Genomic DNA, 22,354 nt, shown 5'->3' with positions numbered 1-22,354 from the left:
AATTTAATAGTTAGTACAAAAAAATGACAGATAAAACACGACCGGAAAGGCAGCAGCAACGCCCGTGGCCATGACCTGCACACAACGCGTTTCACGCTCAACTGAGTGCTTGGTCACGTGACTAAAGTTTTTTCCTTGTGTATAGAAAAAACTTTAGTTGCAGGGATGTTAAGGTGAAAACTTAACGCAACAAAACCCCCTGAAATTCAGCTAAATCCACCTTAACTTTGCGCCTCCTGTTGTGCAGCCTATGACCACAATTATGACATTTCAGATCACACCACTGATGACCTCACTAATTACATTACAACAGTAACTGGTCAGTGTGCATTGACAAATATATTTTAACACATGAATGGGTACTGTCAAGGCCTTCAAAGGCATAAGTTAGTTTTCAAAAAATGGATTAGCTGAGTTTTCTAATTTAAAATGTTCTTGATTAGCAAACAAACCCATCTGATAAGCAATGGTATACTAATATTTTGAATAGCACCAGAGGTTGTTTGTACCCAAGACATAAAATGAGCAACAATACAGCATTTGTGTGTACCGCTGTATTGAGAGATTAGAGAAAAAGAGTTGGGCCTTGCAAATTCCACTAGACCTGCAGGTCTAGGAACTTAGTTTACCTACTCGACCTAAGAGATATGCACTCAATCCCTGGCACCAAAAATGGAAATGCGCTTTCTGTAAAATGGTGCATGTCACCAAAGACCCACTATGTTTGGTACGGTGCTTCCACCCGGAGGCTAGCCATGCACAGTGATTTCATTTGGCATTTACTGCAAGAAAAGTAAATATTAAATGCAAGTTTCAAACGTCACCTGCAAATGGTACTAGCCCTTCATAAAACCCACTCTACTATGTGAGGGGGCGAGAAGACTTTCCATGCCCTGGATGAGTGTCTGCAAAAGGGTAGCTGCATGAATGGACACAAATGGATATGATAAAAAGGCTCTGAAAACAGTTTGGCCACTTCTCTCATGTTTGTGCTATTATACAAGGCAATCATAAGTAACAAGGAAATTATAATCATAGAGATAATCGTAGAGCAAAGTGAGCAAGGGAGGCATTGCAGCAGATCTGTAGATGTACAGACTGGATGGAACTATTGATCACTACTTTGCATACATATCTAGTTTGTTTTGTGTATGCATTATGTAAGAGGAAGGAAAGTAAGAGACTAGGCAGACTGGCTGGTGTAGCAGAGGGAGAACTGGGCAAACTAGGCGGAAAATTGGAGTTTGTGGCCATCTCCCTTTCAGGGTAGCTGGTATAAAGCACGGTGTTAAGATGGAATGTCCAGGAGTATGGGTTCAGCTGATGGGTTGAGCCATGCCCACTGTGTATTACACAACACTAACGGCCACGATCTATGGACTTTGACCGTACACGCTGTATATTATATACACTAACCAGCCACTACCCATGGTCTTCAACACAATACTAGCAAGTAGCCACAGCTATGGCCTTTAACCATGGCCACTGACTACAGCTTTCAACTTTGCCCACTGTATATTTTAAATACAGAGAGGGGCTACTAGGCATGGCTTTTAACCATGCACAATGGTATTTTTGAACACTAACCCACCGTTAGCTATGGCCTTTGGTGCTGGCCATTGACCCCAGCCTTGACCCTCATGGCCAAGTCCACAGCCTAAATTGTTATTAAGGAAATCACAATTTTCATGAACTAAGTTATAAATGATCTGTCTAATTCCATTATTGATGTACTGAGTTATATACAATGTAGTTTGTGTTGTCATCAGTAATGTGATCTCTGCTGTCATCATTGTGGTCATATGCATATGAACTTTAGCTGAATTTCAGAGGGTTTTGATGCGTTAAGTTCTCACCTTAACAATCCTGCAACTAAAGTTGTTTTCCTTGAATTCAACGCTTCAAGACCACGAGCATGGTCTTTGGCCATGATCAGTGGGCAGGGCCTTTGGCCGTGCCCACTGTCCATTTTAAAATGCTTCCAGACCCATAGCCATGGCTGGTCGGCACTTCCGAACACTACCAAACCACTAGCCATGGCCTTTGGCCATGGCCAGTGGGCACGGCCACTTCATATTTTAAAACACTTGGAACCCATTGCTCAAAGATGTTCATCAATCACAAACTGATTTTGTCCTGTTGTGACCCCAACCAACCACATTGAAGCAGCACGGAAATGGGAAGGAAATGACTGGCTGCATGAATAACATAAGCCCAGGAACTTTCTGCACCCATAGCGAAAATCAAAAGCTGGCACCCATGAATATACACACAGTAAGTGAACATATATCTTAAAGTAAAATATACAAATGTAGTTTATTTGACCTTCCCCTTAGAAGAAAGTGCAGAAGAAAAAATAGCTTTGGACTTCTAAAAAAAAGTAATGAACACTAGATAAATAACCTGAGAAAGGAAATGTTCCTATAAAAATGTTGGCAAAGTATAAAAGGTGCTCACCTTTTCAACCCAGCAATCTGTAGTGAAATATTCCCTGGTAAACAAGATCCCAATACGAAAAAAGTGTGTGTGGTCTTGTGGGTAAGCATCTGCACTGGGAACATGATAACCTGAGGAACATCCTGGTAGCCAAATACTTAGGCAAGCTTGCCATCCTAAAAAAAAAAACATGTGTTGCATCCGCCCTCAGAAAAAAAGTTGCGTTCTTCACTCACATGGGTCCCTTACAATCAGGGGAGAATAAATGCACCAGTTTCTTGGATAACAAACTCTCTTGCTACATTGTGGGCAAATACTCATAACTCACTTGCCCTCTCATAATTTCCCCTCTTCACCCTCCTGTCTGGCTTTCAACAATACTCTGCTTTATAAAGGTAACTTGTAAAGTACTCATTTCAGAGTGTCACTCAAATATATACATTCTTATTGAACTACGTTAGGCAAAAAGTGTACAATTCTGTTAGTATTTCCCCCCTCCCCTTCCCCCTGTTGACTGGCAGACTACAAATACTAGAATGCAGTTCAGCAAAAGGCAAAAAAATCGTCTGAGTGCAATACTTTCATTGACTGAAAGCATGGTTAAAAAAGAAAAAAAGAAAAAAGCAGGTGCCATGTGTTTTTTTTTTAGTCTGTTATGAGATATTTAAAATGAAGAAAGAAAACACAGCATTCTGGACTGTGGACACTGTCCCATCCGTGCAGTAACCAGGACCGACCCTGCTTAGTTTCAAAGCGAGGAAGGATCCAGCCCCCTTAGGCCATGTTTCTCTAAGTGGTCTTGTAAGGTGGGCTGATTTATTAGGCAACATGGCCTTAGGGGCCTGACCCATTCCTTCCTTTGAAGCTAAGTCGGGTTCGTCAGTTATTGCATGGATGGAAAAACCACTGTTGCTGTAAAAATATCTATTTTTTTTGTTATTGACTGGAGATTACAAATTCCAGAATGCAATTCAGCAAAATACAAAAAATGCTCTCTTGAGTGCAAAACCTTCAAGCAAGAACTGACAGAGGCACGGTTTAAACAAAAAATAATAATTTGGAAGACTATTTGGTCACCCATCCATGCAGTAACCGGGACTGACCCTGCTTAGCTTCATAGTGGGATTGACCCTGCTTGGCTTCAAAGCAAGGAAAGGGCCCGTTTCTCTAAGTGGTCTTTGACTCATTTATCAGGCAACATGGCCTGAGGAGGTTAGCCCCTTCCACTTTGAAGCTAAGCAGGGCCTGTCCTGGTTACTGCATGGATGGGAGATCTGGATGGCAGTCGTGTCACTGGCCATGCCCAGTGATTTTTCACCCCTGATGTCACTATAGCTGTATGAATATCTTTCACAAAAAAATAAACTGTCACTGCCCGTACTGAACAACACATACCTTCAGCTAGCCGTAGTCTTTTATAGCCGTGAAAATTCGGAAAAACGGCTAAAAAAATGCTTTCCTGCACCCCTGGCCCTCACCAAGTACCCCCCTCATCTGTGCTAGCCCCTCCCCACTCCCCAGAAGGCCTCCTCACCTCCCATGTCCCTTCCCCTCCACAAAACGCGCTGTTTCTGTGACAGTTTGCTTTTAGATATTGGCTATTTGCGGCTATATCCGAGGCTTCAGAATGCTTTGTGCTGCAAACTCGGTGCTTAGACCCCTCCGACTCCGAAATTTCACTTGGTACCTTCTAGCCACCCCCACCTCTAGCCTGATGGCATTTGCATCTTTTTGACCTGCAAATGGCTTTTCTGTATGTTTCATTTTCCCATAATCTCAGCTACACCCTTGAATATCTCACATCGAAAGAAAAACAAGATGGCGTCTGTTTCATTTCTAAAAACACACAGTTTTGGGTAAATCCCAGAGATATAGCTTTTGAGAGGGGGACACTCCCGTCTCCATCAAATAATTAAATAACTACTGCATGGAATAACCCCAAACCACACATGGATCACGAGTCAATGCTTTGTGCTGAAGTTGTTTCGGACCTAGTCCAAATCCATCCAGTGGTTTGGGTTGTGCGCTTTGGCAAAAATTGACCCTGTTTGTCTATGGAAAAATGAATAGGAAGTAGGCCGCAACTTTAGAAAAAATATTTGTTTTGTCTTCCTAACAACCTTTTTATTTTTTAACAGATATTTACAAAACTCTGCGTTGTGGGGCCTGCGAGTACCTAATTCTTTTGAAATTTCAGTCAAATCCGTTACTCGAATGAAACGTTTTTGACCATAGAATTTTAAGGGTTTCTCATGGGTGTCTGACTCAATTTAAGTGTAGGGCAGCGATATATAAATATATTGGCTGTTGAATGGTACAAGAGTGCCGATAAAGAAAATGCCCAATAAGAAGCATGTTTGAATGCAGACACCTCCATTAAGTACTGATGCACAAGCTTCCAGTGTGGGGGAAAGTTGGAGCACAGGTTACCATAGACTGATATACCAAACGGCTCATGGTATATGCAACTATGGTATAGCCAAAGAACAGTGAAATGCATGAGAAGTCCTAGCATGCAGGTAAACCAGGCAGATGAAATTGTACAAGGATTCTTGGCAGGGGGGTACACCAGGCAGGCCGCAAAGCTACAAGAAGTCCTACAGAAAGATTGTTACAGAGCTTATTGCTTAAACAAGAACTTTGTGCGACCATTGAAGATGCAAAGGAACTGTAGCTAAAGAGACATTTGTTTTCAATCCATTTAAGAATCCAGGGGAAGGGGAACACCCTCTGGATCCAAGGGTCTTTACCTTGGAGAACATTTTCATTGGAGTCGTCATTATACTTTTTGGTTTTGAATTATTTTGCCAACATCAAGACTTTTCATTGCACCCTGTATTGCTTTGTTTGTAGTGTGAGGGTCCGGTTAGGGCATTTTTGGACACAAGGACTGCTTTTACAGTTACTGACATCCTGACACAGATAGATCCTTAGTTTTTAGTTTCTAGGCAGCAAAGTGTCTTTAGGATGGGGCCAGAGAGGTGTTTTCCTAACCCATTATTGTTTCATAAAATGCCTGATCTTGAGAATGACAACTTTGTTGTCCGGCTTTCATTTCTGACCCCTCAGTCAGTTTGAAAGATTCTCAAATAAACTCTTAATTTTCTCTTTCACTCGACAGTTAAGGACATGTATGCATGTTCCAATAACAATTTCCTTCTACTTCTACATCTTTAGCTTTGCTGGGACTAGTATGAGGATACCAGTAATGATTCTCACTTCTCTTCACCTCTTTAATATTACTAGAACGAGTATGAGGGTGCTAATATTGATTCTCTTCGTCTTGTACACTTCTTTCTTTCTTATGAATGTTCCCATATAACGTCCCACTCTCCATAAGGAAAATTGAGTTAAATGCGTGTCCCGGTCCAGTTCTGCTTCTCGCACCCATCTGATTTGAATCTCCCAGGCTTCCTGCTCTGATAGGAGGAAAAGTCCTGCATTTATGGTACATACATGGGCCTTCCCCGGCGAAGCATCTAAGTCCTTTCTCTCTGCTGTCGGAGTACTGTGCATTACTCAGGGAAATCTTCACAGTATTGAATTAATTTTCCTTATCACATGAATTTAAGGTTGTTGTACCACAGTAACCTACATTAATTGGTTCTATTTCTTTGAATAGAAGTTGTGGGTGAGTGACTTAGGGAGTTTGTTTGAACCTGGAGTCCATGTCCCCAAAGGGAGAGTCTATCATGGTGAGGTCCCGCTTGCCTCTAGCCCGACAGAGAATATGGAATAGATGGCTCACCTCCCTAGCCTCACAGGGAAAGGCTTCCCCGGGGAAAAGTGACTGAATCCCATGATTCATTACAATACCAAAAGGGAATTTGATTCTATAAGGGGACATAGGTAGTGTAGTCAGAGGGAGCTCCTTACAGCTGGAGGAAGGTTCCACCATCTTGTTTCTCACTACCTCTACCTTTCCTTCCTGCCCCTCCTCTTCCTGTAGCACAAAACACTTTGGGTGTGATGTCAGAAAGCAAATTCCACTTATTTCAAGAATAGGGATTGGACCCTTAAAGCAGGCTTGCTTTTGTCCGATCACATGTAGACTTTTTTCCTATAAATGAAGGGGTCTTTTAAAGGGGTCTCTCACTCCTTCTTTGATTTACTTGGAACAAACACCTAAGGAACAATTCATTTGTACCTCTGTGGGGAGACTTGACCTTTTGTTGACCTTTCCAAAGCCCTCTGCCAGAGGTGAAGACGAATGCCCAAAGCAGAGGCAAGCTCTGCTCCCTAACAATTTCCAGGGCACAGTGGAGGTGGCATGTTTCTGGAGCAAGGCTTTTATCTCTGCCAGCCACACTGGTTCCCAGGACTTCACTGTGCTGCAGGACCCCGGCTGCCTCTACCAGCCTTCCCTGTGGTGTTCCTTGAATCCCAGGAGTGAGATTCACAGCAATCTGAGAGTCAAGACAACCGGGATCCCTTTGTTTTCACAGTTAAACTGATTTGAACTGTGGTTCGGCTTCTTTGACCCAGTCGTACCAACTGGACCCTCTGGTTCTGCCTTTGGCACTTGACTGATCTTGTTGCTGCTGTTCTACACTCTCAAATCAGTTTGCTGTTGCACTGCACCAGCTGTGCGCGTTGTTGCCCGACTCGAACTTGAATCTCATTGCTGCACCTGCGGCCATCCAACCACCAGTATCTTCATCAACATTCAACCAGACTGTGGTGGCCTCATCGAACTGCCCATCTCGAACTGTGCCTCCAGTCACCAGCATATTCGCCCTGGTACTGACTGCCGAACCGACCCTGGTGGCCTTCACAATCCACTCTTCTTCAACCCACAATGAACATCAGGTCGAATTGCCATGTAGCACTGGGGCTGTGGCAGGATGCAGTAGTGGACTAACCTTTATTTTCACAGGACCATGGTTGGACATTGCTTAACAAAAAGCATGTCATACATGCATTATATAGTGGTATGCATTTTAACAATCGCATGCTTGGTTCATACAGGCATCAACAAACTATTGCATAACTCAGCAGCAGCATATACGTATAAGTCTGTGCCTTAACTGAGGCCTCCCAACACAATACAGTAATGCTGCAGTTTGTAATGTGCATTGTTGCAGGGGTGTAAATGGTTACGAATGTTCCTTGATATATATATATATATATATATATATATATATATATATATATATATATATATATATATATAATACTAAAGCGGCCCACATGAAAAATGCTGCATTGTCTCATGGAAGGAGCTGAGGACTACTGCTGTAGGGATTGTTTTAGTTACAGTAAAATGGTTTCAGCTCTTCTGACAATTGAAAGTACAGTGAAAGCCAACATAACAAGACCCTTTTCTTGAATAAATTATAGCAATCCGGTTAAGGAAGATGGAGACTGTCCCTTATGAACTACATCATTCCTGCTGAATTGTCAGCACAGTTCCACTGAAGGTATTTCAGACCTGTTTAGAAGTGGAAACCTAATTCAATTCAACAGGTATTCAACAATGCGTTATACTGTTAACCCATATCTCTAAAGCAGGCAAAATAACCTACCAAGCAATTTGACCAAAACTGGCAACTGTAACGTGCAGGCTAATGTATTGATCTTCTGTGCAGGTGCTTAAAACAGCTTAGATATATGTTCCAGTGGTGCAATGCTTCTGAAAGCTCAAAGTTATCGGGTAGTCTTTGTAACATAAGAGGGGTATCTATCATGACTATTCTGAATCTGAGCTACTGATGTCGGAAAAGTACTATCCTACATGGAAATTATGACCATGCAAGCAGCTCAGGGAGTGCCTAGAGTTTAGATTGGGCTGGTGAAATTGTGGAAACTGCAGCCAGCTCAGGGAAGTGGTGTCCTGGGTGTTCCGGACTTTGACAACTACCATTTGGCGTTTGGTGCTAGACACTTGGTCCCATTCATTGAAAACTCGGATGATGTTTGGACGCAAGTAGAGACCAGTAGATCCTCCCCTCTCTCCCCTAGAGTCATTTTGATGTCTGTGGACGGGGCTGGCTGCAAATCCTTTCCGCCAACAAGCTTTCTAAGGGTATGCTGGAAAGCTCTTGAGAAGAAATGCAAACAAAATGTGGTGAACAAATCCATCACTTCAATTTGGCTAAATCCTGAAATCAAATTGGATGGGAATCCCATACTCTGGCCGAACTGGCTGCTAGGAGGTGTCCAGTATCTAGAAGATTTAGTGGAGGGGCAAAAATGGCTCAATTTTAAACAATTGTCTACGAGTAAGGGTCTCCTGGAATGTACTCTGGGGGAATATAAGAAATTAAAGCACTGAAGCACAATGTTCCAGAAGTTGACAAAGGCTGGCATGTCTGGCTGAAAGTATATACATATGAAGGCCATAAGGCATCTAAAGTATACAAGAAGCTTAGTAATTACAGGGAACCAAACACAGAATTATTAAACAAATTCTCAAAGACTCTAGGCAGATGTGTGAGAACAGATGGTTAAACATTTGCAAGAACGTGGCTCTAACATCACTAAATCTTGGGAAGAGAAGTCGTCGGATCAAGATACTAAACAGGGTCTTCGAGACGCTGGAGAGACTGCACGCTAGGGGCCTCCTTGACTCAGAGGCATGTTGGAAATGCAGACATGCCAAAAGAACATTTGAACACATGATATGGGATTGGTTTGCACTGAGGAGATTCTGGAGGAAGGGTATCGCTGAAAATTAATGAGATTCTCATGCTTGATGTGAAGTTTGACTATTCAAGTGTAATTATGGGCGAGGATGATTTAGTGGCAGATCTCACATACCAAAGATGTTGGTTCTTAGGGGCTTCTAACTCAGCAAAAAAAGTCATTTTGGGGAAGTGGAAAGATGTGGAAAGTCCCACGTTAGAAGAATGGATATCAGATCTAAGGCAAGTGGCCAGAATGGAGAGACTAATCCTTTTCAGAGACAAGAAAATGTGCTTATATGTCCAGATTTGGGGGAAGATTCATGGAATTATTAATCTAAGAGTATCTTTTATAACCTCTTAGTGTGATGCCTCCTAAGATGCTTTGATGTTTGTTTTACATTGTTTGATGTTTGTATATATTATTTGATTTGTGTTACATATGTTTCTTTATGGTGTTTAAAAACCTAATAAAAATGTAAATACAAAAGAAGATTGGGCTGTAAATACAAAAGAAGATTGGGCTGGTGATAGTTGCAGTATCCACTTCTCTATGAGTGCTGGGGAATACAGGGCTGAGGTGGAGATGAATTGGCAGTGGTCAGAGATAGGTGCACAGATTAAATTACTTTATACCAGTAAAATATTAATTGCCTCTTGATCAAGCAGTGGATGTATGCTGATCCCTAAAAAATGTGATTCACAAATGTACACTTTTTTTCTCTTCATTTTAATGGAACACTGTCAAAACCAGAGTTGACTCCCAACTCTAGCACATTACATTCAAATTCACTTACTCCTTTTTCACTCCCGTTTTTGGGTGAATTTTTATATGGTTAATAAATTGCAATTTCTGTGCCAAAATTCAGCTTTCTTACATATTGTCCTCTCCCTAACGGAGGCTTGCTCTTACATGCAAGCCTTTGCCCATTTTATCTCTGCATTTGAACACAATTTGAGAAGAAAAGGCTAATATTTTATATTTGTAAAGCCAGACACTTTGGGTTTGTCAATGCCTACTGTAGCAGATCTGCTACTGAAGACAATTCCCAACAATCCCAATGAAGAGTATCTGCTAGATTTCCTGCAGCCTTCTTCTTGTTACAATTTCACGGACCAGCACCTAACCTGCATTCTCTACAGAGCGTCCACTTTTAATTTACACAGCATGAAAGTCTGTTGTGTGTATTATCCAATGCTGCTTTGAAGTTTCTTCAACAAAAGTGACCAACACGCAGCCCTCCCCCACCAGCTAGTTTGTAAAATATATGCACTAACCTGCAATAAACACAAATCAGTATGTAGAAATGTTCTCCCATATATAATGCAGATAATATCCTGGGCGATTGACAGTCTGACTCCACCCCGGGTGGCACTTAACTCGCCTTGATGAATATGAAGGGCAACTTATACTTCAACTGACTAGTTATGTTACTGGATCTTTCCTCCACGTTTGATACTTTGATACTTTAGATCCTGTTCTTTTATTCCAATGTATGGAAAAGGTTCTGGGGGCTTCTGATAAAGCTATCTCCTGGACCTTTTTTATTTCTATTTAATATATCCTCCAGGGTCAAGCTAGGGAATGCCTTCTCAGGAATACCTCTTGGCTTCTGCACGTCACTCGTTCGTTAACCCTCACGGCCCCCACACGACTCAACACAAAGGTTGAGAAACAACAAATGTGCCTCACTCTTAGGCCCATCACCACAGTCATCGATTTATTGCAGGTGTGAGAAATGCTATTGTCTCAGACAACCATTCAGGCCATACCCAATCGATGATTTGGATGATATGGGAATGACATCAATCGAACAAGTTGACTGACTGCAAAGCCAGAAATCAAGGACGTCATACACAACATAGACGCGTTTATACATGAAGTTCACATTCACCCATTCATGAATTTACACGGACATGCACTAGTTTATTGCATATAGGCACAAAGTACATGCTAGGTCGGACACATATACGAATCTCTGTTTATATCTTTGCCAAAGCTGAAACCACAAGATGCAAAGCATTCATATATTTAGCTTGCACATGCTTGACTGCCACTAACATGGAGAAGCCATACGGAATACCATGGAAGCTATAGGCCTCCAACGTGAAGGAAGGAGGAGAGACAAGCTTGGGGAACATGGAAAAACTGGCATGCTCACCGCAGCAAGAGGCAAGCAGAGATTCTGCACCCAGCCAAAGATTAGTGGAGATGGGGAAATTCCAGTTGCCAAGGCGATATGCCACCTGCAGAAAATCAGGATAAAATCCTTATAATTACAAGCAGGACAGCTTCATTTCGTGGTCTCGGCATACGTGACCCAGCTGAATGAAACAATTCCCATTTAACCGAGCTAGATGGGGAGGGCCGTTTCCATCGAACCAGGGGAAAAGAAGTTAAGTGTTGCCTCTGGACAGCTAACTGAATGCACTCTCACAGGCTTGAGTGATCAGAGATGACATTAGGGAACACTTTGCATTTCCAAGTTCTTTCTCATTGCCTTGAAAAGGTACACTCAGTCCGAGAAACGTGTAGGGTGCGAGGAATGGGAGCAGACATCTTACCCAATCCACATTCACCCTTCACATGGGGATATAATTTGTTGCAAGGGCCAATGGTCTCTCTGCTACCCTGCAACATTGTAGATCAATAATACTAGGGTTGGTCCTAGGAGAAGCCACTAGATATGACTATCGAGTTGTATAACTAACCCATATAGCTTCTATATGTAGCTCACGTAAACTGTCCAATGTAAATGGCTGATGGGTTTCTGGGATCAACCCTGAATTTGTGAAGTCCCACCGGGGTAAAATCTGTTGACACATGCTTGGAAGATGAAAGCTCCGAAGGATACCCGTATATCTGGTGTGATCCCTGTCATTTTTGCTTTGCTAATAAGACCGTAACTTTGCCCCATGGCTATCTTCCGTTCTTGTGGCGTGGAGTCTTTGATGGGCACAGGTGTTCTCTGCCGATAATTGGGGTGACTGCTTGAGAACCCTGGCTACAGCTATAAAAACATATATCCGAACTCCTCCACCATCTGTTGTCAGATCTAGGAGTGATCCTTCAAAACTATGTAGATGATATACAGATAGATTTTAGTCTTTGTAAAGACTCCAGAACTTAACGCACAGCAAACTGAATACATCTTCAAATAGATTGAAACGTGGATGGCAAACAGCTAGTTACGCCTACATTCTGATGAGACAGATCTATTGCTTGTATCCTCATGTAATACCTTAATCTTAATATGGTCTCTCATAAACTTCCAGATGTCACTTTGGCAGGTATTAAAATACATCGCCAATCAAAGGTTAAAAACTATGCAAGTCCTATTTGACTCAACCCTTTCATTGCAACCTCAGACAAATGCTATACTCAGTTCGTCAAATTACTATCTTATGCTGCTGAGACAACTATGCCTGTTACTTTCTGAAGGACATTGCACACCCATTGCCCAAGCTATTATTGGCTCCAAAATTGACTATTGCTATACATTATCTGCAAGCACCTCCAAACATCTGATAAAAAATACTTCAAATTCTGTAAAGCACAGCGGCACCCGCAGTCAGTAATATCTCACAAAAAGGCACAGATCTTCCATTCCGGGAAGACTTCATTGGCTCCCTGTAAATTCCAGGGTCACTTTTTTAGGCTTCTGTCCATTCTTTGTAAAACGTTATACGGAAACTGTCCAATATATAACAAATATATAACAAAACCAAACTGAAAAGACTTAATCCAAATTGCTTATTACCACTGTGCATTGTACTACTTAGCTTTTTTTAGCCCCCTAGTCCCGGGACTGTGGTTTCTGCCTAGCCAATCCCTTACTTTTAGCTATTCCCTTTCTTTGAATCTTTAGGTGTTTCTACCAATGTTATCCAAAAGGCTGTCAACTGCACTAGCCCTGGTACCTTGGCTGCGCTCTAGCTCTGGCCACACTCGTCTAGTCTTTCTGAGCTCTGAGGAAGTCCTCAACTTGCACACGTCTATCTCATGTTAGATGAATGGATCCATCTCCAAAGGTCTAAATCCCCTTTACCCTCCCTCTGTCGTCTCGGGGTGAATATAATATGCAAACCAAACACTGATGGAAAGTGTTTTTCTCAAATATTTAGCAATAAAGCCTACATTGACCGGCTCTACTGAGTGGTAATGGCCCGCTGCCCAAGGTAATGGGCTCGAGGATGGCCAGGGTTTTTAACTAAAGTAAAGGGCTCTTACCACTGTGTACAGCCAGCCAATCTCTGCATTAATGCTATTATCATCCCAGGCTAATGTCAGGGGGGATAAAGGGCCGTTTCACTGTGGGAAAAACAGGGCCTTGATTAGCATACAGCCAGTGTTTTCTCACAAAACTCTTAAGATGGCGGTCAGGGTCTCCTTCCCGTAGCCCTTAGTATATTTCCATGGCGGCAGACAAAAGTGCAGTGGGGGGTCGTCAGAGGGAGGGATTTGTGCAAGCTCTGATGAAAAGGAAATTCGGGGCAGAGTTGAATGAGGCACTGATGAGGTATTGGGAGGTGCGGGCAGGAGGTGGAAGTTGGGCAAGAGCAGCTATGAGATCGCTTGGACTGCAGGGTGATATTGGTAGGTAAATCCAGTATTCCAAACAATCTGATTTGACTGATTGGGGACTAATAGTTAATATAGCCCAAAGGGATGGACTTTTTTAGCCTTCTTTTACTGACCAAACACACCTTTGGCTTTTCCGATTTACTTCAGGATTTGTAGCATTTCGAGTCTTTCAATAGTAACGTGTGTTTCTGTGCCATTTTAGGTGTTGCTGTGGGCTCTGAAGAATGCGGAGCGGATTGTGCCCCTCTACTGCTTTGATCCTAGACACTACGTTGGAACGCATAATTACAATTTTCCAAAGACTGGTCCACACAGGCTCAAGTTCTTGTTGGAAAGTGTGAAGGATCTCAGGGAAACTCTGAAGAAGAAAGGAAGGTAACAGGAACATGTTAAATATCCCATTTTTAAAACTAGATGATAATAGAAGTGTGCTTTTTATTCTCAGAATTGGTTTTAGGACACTATCAGTCTCGGCTTATTATCAACTAACAATAATTCATATTCTGTTTTTCCTCTAATGGCTTCGCAAAATCTCTACTTTCCTCAGCCTGAGGCAGGATATTTTTGTTAGGTCTGTTGAGATATTGATGCTATCACCAGAGCCACAAACGCTTGAAAAAAGAAAAGAGCCAGAGAAGTATTGATGGGGATGGGGGACACAAATGGATATTTTTAACATTTTGATGTGCCAAGGTACGGTGGAACCAAAACAGACTGCTACTATAATGGCATGATCACAAAAGTGCCCAGGATCTGGGAAATCGTCAGGAGAAAGGCCAACCTAAGATACAAAATGATAGTGATAGGCCAAAGCTAATAGGGAAACAGAATCCGATGGGAAGACACTCTCCGATCTGTTCTGAAGCCGAGTTCTCATACACACGAGCCAGCCACGTTGCAACGAGCAGACTGCTTTCAGAAGACTCCACAAACTGAATGCAGAAACTGCCAAAGCCTCACACATACTGTGTTGCAGCTGTCCAAACTGGTATATATGTCCTGCAATTTCCAGGCGTTGTTTTGGTAGGGTGGGTATTGTGGCCAACCTAAACCGCAAAGTCCAACTTATATTATTCACTCAAAAGGGTTTCTTACTGAATCACTGGCATTTTTCCAATTCAAAATGGTGTGTATTCGTAATGCCCTTTGCTTTTATCAGTGATTCAGTGTTGCATGACCTGGCCTGGCGCCACGCCCCTCTGCTCGTAAACTCCTCCACATGGCCCTGCTCCTACGAGGAGCAGAGGGATCCCCCAGTAAAATGTTTTCAATTTCCAGCACTTAAAATGTCCATATCAAATGGCGTTGTCTATACAACATGCATAGCCACTGTACATAAGTGCATACACTGCCTAGAACAGTGACAGTGCATGCTGAAATCCTCAATGTAATTTGGCGGTTTGCCTCTGATTTTGCTGCGCATGTCAGATGCTAGTCATTAATAGGGCGCGTGCGGCGTGACTTACAGTGCCCAGATTAGTAGTTCATTTTGAAGACCGAGCTGGCACTTAGCCACTTGGGCCTCAATGCAAATTTCCTTTTTTTTTATAAAAAAAAAATGAAGAGTTCTGAAGCCAGAGCCCTATGCGAACCATGACAGCAGCAGTACTACGCGGCATCTTCTCTAGCAGCAGGGCTGGCAGGAGTTGGAAAGCTCTCTGCTCAGTCTTCTCTTTCTCCAGGAAAAGATGCTTGATCAGGAAGTGCAGAGTCAGGCTGGCCTAAGTGTGCGTAGGGGAATCGCCTGGACTCTGCACCCTGCTGAACATCTGGTGATTGATTTGAGGATGTGTAGGAAAATTGCCTGCCCTCCACACCACTTGGAAGCCTAGGAATTCAATTGGTCAATTTGCTAACTGGCACAGGGGGAACACCTGGACTCTGCACCCAGCCAATGGCACTATCCTTTATTTTATGCAATGGCTTATCCACACTGTAAATCCCCATCCTAATGAGGGTGTTGGGGATCCCTGGGTGCTTTGCAAGAGGAGCACTACAGGAAGCGGTGCCATGATGGCTTGGAACCAACAGCCCCTTTATGCATCATTTTAGTACCCCTGGTATCGTAGTGAGTCACAACGTTCTAGTGTTGGTCGGCAAGTCCATGGGAATCCAAGGTAAGATGCAGACTTCCATTTGTTCTTGGTTTTGGTTTAGGAAAGGGGGGCAGGGGCATTTATTCCAGGGTATATGGTGTGTTTACGAATGCGATTTGTTTCCTTGCAATTGTTCTGTGTCCTCTTGAAGCGCTAGTATAGATTACTTTGCACCATACAATTAAATGCTCCCTTTGATATGTTTTTATATGTTTACTACATTGAGATTCAATGCTAATCTTTGCACAGAGGTTTCTTCATGCAACCCACATGGGGCCCGCAGATCTCTTCCCTTAGTCTGGGTTATGGAAAAGTTATTTTGCTTGTAAAAATGTAGTAAGCTAGCTCTAGGATGGTCTAACGAATGTGCCCTCGTTAATGTGTTTATGATCTTTCTATTGTTCCTCTTGTCTATTTGTTTTGTCTTGTGGCCTTGCAATGGGTGTGTGCGATTACAAGAAGTGTTTGAAAGGGAAGACGTTTCCCAGGATCTCGGTACTCGCCCCTGGGTGGTGGTCAAGTGGAGTTGTCTTCTGTAATTGATGCCTTTTTGTCATGAGGGCAAAAGGGATCAGAACCAAGAGCAAGACTCGATCTGTCGGAACTAAACTCTTTATTTAGGGATTCAACACAGAATGTCCAAAATAACAATATGGGTTAAAGGTTCGGGAAATCCGACTCAGAACCTCCAACACTGCACCAGAATATCACTGTATTTGGGTTAAGTGGGGTGGGATTTTTGTCCTTTACTCTGATATTATTTAAAGGTCTCCTTGGCAGATGAAGGCTCAGCTTTAAGGTTCCCTACATGCTTCTTCTTTTACCTAGTCTTGGATTTCAAGGTTTCAGCCGCCCTTGCTGCTCTCTTTCTTGAGGATTTCCTGTACCCTTCTAGCTCCCAGTCTTTTCATCCTAAGCTTTTCCCACACCCATTCTTCCCGCAAACAGTCTCTGCCATGGGGGTTTCTCGCACCCTCTCCCCCACATCCTTTGCTTTAATTCCTGGTTCGGTCTTCGATGCTCAAGTATTCTCGTAGGAAACAGGGTGTTGCCTTTAAGCTCTATCGAATCTGTAGGGCTCATTGTATTCCAATGAGCCTGGACTAGCCTCTTCTATCCTTGGAACCCCAGAAAGGTTTTCTGATTTTCAACACTCTGAGTCCCCCATCTTGAACGCCACTCAAATCTTGTTCGGACCCTCCTCTACACTCTGCTTGCTCTCATGCCTCCATCCAGCATGTGTCTGATCCCTTCAAGTTGATCCTATCCACTACCCTTTGTCGTGGGCCAAACTGGCTTCTTTGAACTTTGCTAAGCCATCTCTCTACTTGCACCTTCAATTTTCAAACCTCCTTCTGGTCTCCATAAACTTTCTCCCTATCCCCCTCTTGTCACATTCCCCTGCCTGATATTCATCAACCTTCTCTGTCCTTTCCTCTGTCACCTGCTCCTGATGTGGAGGCACACCTCCTAATTTTCCCCTTCCTCTTCCACCTGTTCTGCACCAGCTGCCCCCTTAATTTTCTCTAGCAGCACTTTGAGGTGCCCCAATATCCTCCTCAATTACACCTTCTAAAACCTCCACTCCAATTTCTCCTTCCAAAGCCACGTCATGAATGCCTCCTTCCAAGACCTCCTCCTCAGTTCCCCTTCCAACTCTTTCTCAATTCCTCCTTTGACCTCCTTAAATTGACAAAAATCCTTCTTACACTCTAGAATTCAATTGTCTTTTCCAACTTCTATTTTGCCCCAACCATCTCCTACTTTCCAAGCATTCTCCTTTCTGTCTCCTCTCTCCCTCTCGGACCTACGTCTCTCCATCCATCTAGAACCTCTAGCCACTAGCTTCTTCTCCAAACACCCACGCTGTCTGACAGAGTCTGGGGTCTCTGTAGGGGTCTGCATCTGAGATGGCAAATTAGTAAGGGATTGGGATTGTTTAGCTGGGCCCACTTATTAAATGGAGAGGTGGAACACGTCCTTAAATGGTCCGCCATGTTGGATTTCATACATGTCATGTCTGTGGTTTGTCTGGAGCTAATGCAGCTGTGGTATGTTGCTTTGTTGATGCCAGCATTTGGAAATGCTTGTAAGTATGGGGTAAGTGGTTGAACCTCTCCCACTTTCTTTGTGGAAGATTGGCTCATAGAGCGAGAGTTGCTGGCAATGTTCAGGCAGTCTGCAGCAGGGGCTTGCATGAGGTTTCCACAAACTGCTGAATCCTGTCTGAGCGCACCAGCAACTTCACGCATGGATTTGTGAAGGGCCGCTAATGTCTGAGCAGGCCTCAGCGCATTACAATTTCTTACCCATTGTTTAAGTTTCCTTTGTACCACTCCAATGCTGTTCCATAAGGACCTGTGCCTACTCTCTTGGACAGGTCATCATGAATACACAAGGAAGGTATGTACTGCTGGAGTCAGTGGTGTTGATGGGTCCATCATCCTTGAGGAATTGGAAAGGTTAATCACCATTATGAATGTAAAATCAGACAAAAGGAGTGGACCTTCAAATGTATGTGAATCCCTTCCTTATATTGTCCCACTCCTTAACGAGGGATCGTACACTAGTGGAGGTCCCATGCACGATGGTGCTCCACTGGGTTCCAGTCCACCCGGCCCCGGTGTTACAGGTGATGTGGGTACTGTTGGGGAATTTTCCTCTACAATTGGCAGTTCCCATAGTTGTTGTCTCTCAAGGTTGGCGAAAAAGTCAAGTATATCTTCTGGTGTCTCACTATCCTGATCCTCTTCTTTGTCATCCTTCACGATCCTCCCCTTGTGTAATATCTGTGAACACATCCAGCCCCAGTCTAATGCTCTCCTACCCCTTAAAAGTATTATTTGACTTTTCAACTGGTCATTACTCTCCAAGGCATAAATTCGTTTTCAAAAATTGATCAGCAGAATTTGCTAATTAACATTTTCTTGATTGCCAAACACATGTATTTGATTAGCAATTTTGTAATAATATTTTAAATGCCACCAAACATTATTTGTACCGAAGACATATAATTAGCAACAATATAGCATTTTTGAAGTAAGACATTAGTGAGAGGAATGTATGTAAAAGGTTAGGTGCATGAATGGACACAAATGGATAGCTATGATAAAAAGGCTCTGAAAACATTTTTCAGTGCAAGGCTCTGTGCTGGCTGCAATCAGTGTCACACAGGGCAGTGCCCTTTATATTGTAAGCTTGACCCAACATTTGCTGTGTAAGAAGTTCAGAAGTTTCATAAATGCAAAAAGTTCAAGGAAAGTCATAGCCTGAAGTACGTAGTATGGTTTTGCAGCAGGCAGGGTAATTGTCAACTTCAACTGGACAAGATGGCCCTTGCCTGGTATTGAGATCAACTATTTTGAATATAGCTTTAATTACCACTTTTTGGGGAGAGCAGGACCACCACTGGTCCTCAAGCCAGAGTCGGGAAAGCACAAGCACAGCATTCCATCCCTGCGCTTCCATGAAAGCGATATTCATCACTATTAGCACTTAGAGCTGCCATATGAGGCTCTGATCATTTTTTGGTTTGTTTTTAAGGGAACTAGGCTTTGCACAATTCATGCCGCCTTTCAAACGAAATTACCCATATGTCTGCAATTGGAAATCATTATTTCCAAGACCTGTATGTAAGCAAGGAGGTATGCAGGTGAGCAGACAGGGGGTGGGGGGGGGGGGTCGAGCACTCCAGTGGAGACTTGGCCCGAGGCACCGCCTCCAAGGACCTGGTAAAGGTTGGGCACAAGCGCAGCGGGCAGACATGAAATGTGGGCAGCTACTTGCAGATTCTGATTGTTACTAGCCTCCAGATTGGCCAGCTCTCTCTGTGCTAATATATATAGCAATCATAATCTCCGGAGGCTAACTACAGTGCACAATATTGTAGTAGATTTGTAGATGTACAGACAGGATGAAACTATTGATCACTACTTTGCGCAAACTTCGCATTAGATTTGTGTATTCATTATGTACGCGGAAAGAAAGTAAGCGACTATGCTGAGTGAATGGTCTAGTATACAAACTAGGTGGAATAGGGTAGTTTTGTGACCTTCTCCATCATGGGGTCTGGCATGGATTCACATGCTCATGAATATTCCCCGTCGTCAGGCCGGGAATCCTCGGTAAAGAAAAAATCAGTATCCGTTTCGTTTCTGATCTGTCTTTCTCAGTAGTAACCAATCACTGGTCTCTGGGTCATAACTGCCCTCTCCCTAAGCCCCGCCTCTGGCAGCCATCTTCAGATTTTTACCGCACGCTCAAGTATTGGGAGTCCTCGTGTTTAGCTCTCAAGCTTTGAGAATTTCTCATTTTTTGGTCAAATAGAGCCTCAAGCTCCACCATCTCTACATCCGATTAACGGGGATCCGTGTCGGATTTTTCTACGCCCCTCAAGGGTGAAGATTTCGTCGAGTTACGCTTCTTGGAGGATTCCAGAAGTTTCTGCGGCCTACCTGAACATGGCCCAGGAGAAAGGAAGCTCGACGCCCAGAAAGCTGTTCAGGGTTTGCCCTGGATGCCAGCTGCAGAATGTGTTCAAGGAGGACGAGCACTCGAAATGTCTCTACTGCCTTCATGAGGACAAAATGCACGTGGAGAAGGACTGTGCGTTTTGCAGGAACATGTCGGAACGGACCATCAGGGACCGACACCTTTGTCTCTCCAACTGGCTGGAAGGAAAGAGCCCGTCGGGTGAGAAGAAGAAGAAGAAGTCAGAGCGGTCTTCTAAGTCCTGTGAGGGCGCCCCGGCGACGGGGGCCCAACAGAAGGCAAAGCACCGTGAGTCCGCGGGCACTGGGGGCGCTGAACGGTCGGGCTCTTCGGCTGCCAGGCAGGGCGCGCCTTCCCCGGCACCATCAACCGTGAGCCAACGCTCTGGTTCGGGGAAGAGGAAATCCGAGAACCCGGGTAAGCTTCTGGAGAGGCCCCGGTCGATCTCGAAGGATTCAGCTGAGGGGGAGCGAGGCGGTGACCCTCCCTCAAGGTGAAGGCCTCAAGCACGCCCAAGGTGGTGAAGGCCTTGATTCACCCGGCCAAGGCCTCTATCGAGGAAGTCGCGGCGGCCCTGGCGCAGCCTGTGCAGGCTATACCAGTGGAGGCGACCTCGGGGCCCAGAGTCTCCCTGCCTCCGCGGAGGGAAGCCTCTTTCAGACCCATCGAAAAGACCCCCATGAAGATCCCGGCGGAAAAAGAGGGGGGAGGGCCGGTGGCCATTGTGGACATGGACACAGCATCCGAGGAAGAGCTGGTAGAAGTCTTAGAGGGCCTCGACGAGGGCGTCGAAGAGGCCCGTCCCCACGGGAGGGATCCCGACGAAGGTAACGACGAGAGTGACGGCGGCACCGGCGAGGGTCCTAGTCACCCGTCGCTTCCAGAGCCGCAAGATAACTCGGTGGCCATTTTGTTGGTGATACAATCCTTATGTTTGGAGATGAGGACGAGATTGCCCTTACCACCGACGGAGGATCCGGAACCAGGCTCGACGGAGGAGCCAGAGTCGGAGCCAGGCCCGGCGGGAAGCCCCCCGAACAAGAGAAGATGGATCCATCCAGCCCCGCCTTTTCAGCCCTTGCGGCCTGCTCAGCCTTTACCCACATCCCCCGTCCCTGGGGATGACAGGGGAACGGACACGGCAACAACGGGTACTGACGACGACGGCGGTGACGACGCGACGGAGCCCCCATCACACCCAGCCCAGGCCTCCCCGCCCAACGAGATCGGATCTTTCCATGCAATGATCGCCAGGGCATCCGAGCTTTTTCAGCTCTGCCCCGAAGAGAAGGAAGGTTTCCTTTACCAACGGTGCAAGGCCAAGAGGAAGTCAGTCCTCGCCGTGTCTCTACTGGATGACATCTGGGACGAGGATTTCACCCGTCTTAAGAACCCGTCTACGGCGCGGCCCCTTTGTGCCTTAGGGCACAACCGAACCCTGACTCGGTCGTCTCAGCGGCGGCCAAGAAGAAAGCGGGGGGGGCATCGGCCTCAACGTCAACTTCCCCGCCGGACGGCGAAGGAAAGAAGCTGGACGCAATGGGACGATTATCTCGTCGGTGGCAACAACGATTAAGGCGGCCAACGCCCTCACGATCGTGGCCCGCTACGACAGGGAGTTATGGTACAAGACTTCCTACCGGATGACAAGAGGGGCAAGGCCCTGGAGATCTTGCAAGAAGGCAAAGTGGCGTCGGACCACACCATTACAGTGGCAACGGACATTGCCGACACCGGTTTCCGCCAGCGAGGCAACGGCGTTTGCCTTAGACGACGAGGGTGGCTCAAGGCGACGGATTTCCGCCAAGACGTACAAACCAAGGTTTTGGACCTGCCGTTCGACGGGAACAATCTGTTTGGGAAAATAGTGGATGAGTCCCTCCAAGCCATCAAGGCGGACACGGAGAGAGCTAAGGCCCTAGGCGTTCTCCGGCAACAAAGGCCGTCCTTTCGGAGCTCTGGAGGCAAGCAGGGTGCCTCCAAGGGATTCGGCGGTGGCTCCTCTACGTACTGCCAAGGGGCCCGCTCCTCGTCGCAGGAAGCCTATAGAGGATGAGGCAAGTCGGGTGGACCCCGCCGTCGTCGCCAGGGAGGCCAAGGCGGCAAGACGTCCTCCAAGCAAG

The 22,354-nt window shown here is 44.8% G+C and overlaps 1 protein-coding gene across 1 annotated transcript in view; it reads left to right on the top strand.

Annotated features, from left to right (window-relative positions):
- The window catches only part of LOC138569624 (cryptochrome DASH-like), a 490,626-nt gene that overhangs the window by 59,485 nt on the left and 408,787 nt on the right, over positions 1 to 22,354 (top strand). The window contains exon 2 of the mRNA XM_069647757.1: positions 13,847 to 14,019. Within this exon, the coding sequence (XP_069503858.1) occupies positions 13,847 to 14,019 (173 nt within the window). The remainder of the gene's footprint in view (positions 1 to 13,846; positions 14,020 to 22,354) is intronic.

Source organism: Ambystoma mexicanum, chromosome 2q, assembly GCF_040938575.1.
Source record: "Ambystoma mexicanum isolate Mex_15411 chromosome 2q, UKY_AmexF1_1, whole genome shotgun sequence".
NCBI classification, from domain to species: Eukaryota; Metazoa; Chordata; class Amphibia; order Caudata; family Ambystomatidae; genus Ambystoma; species Ambystoma mexicanum.
The sequence above is the reverse complement of the archived record's forward strand: the minus strand, read 5'-3'. Positions and strand labels throughout refer to the sequence as shown.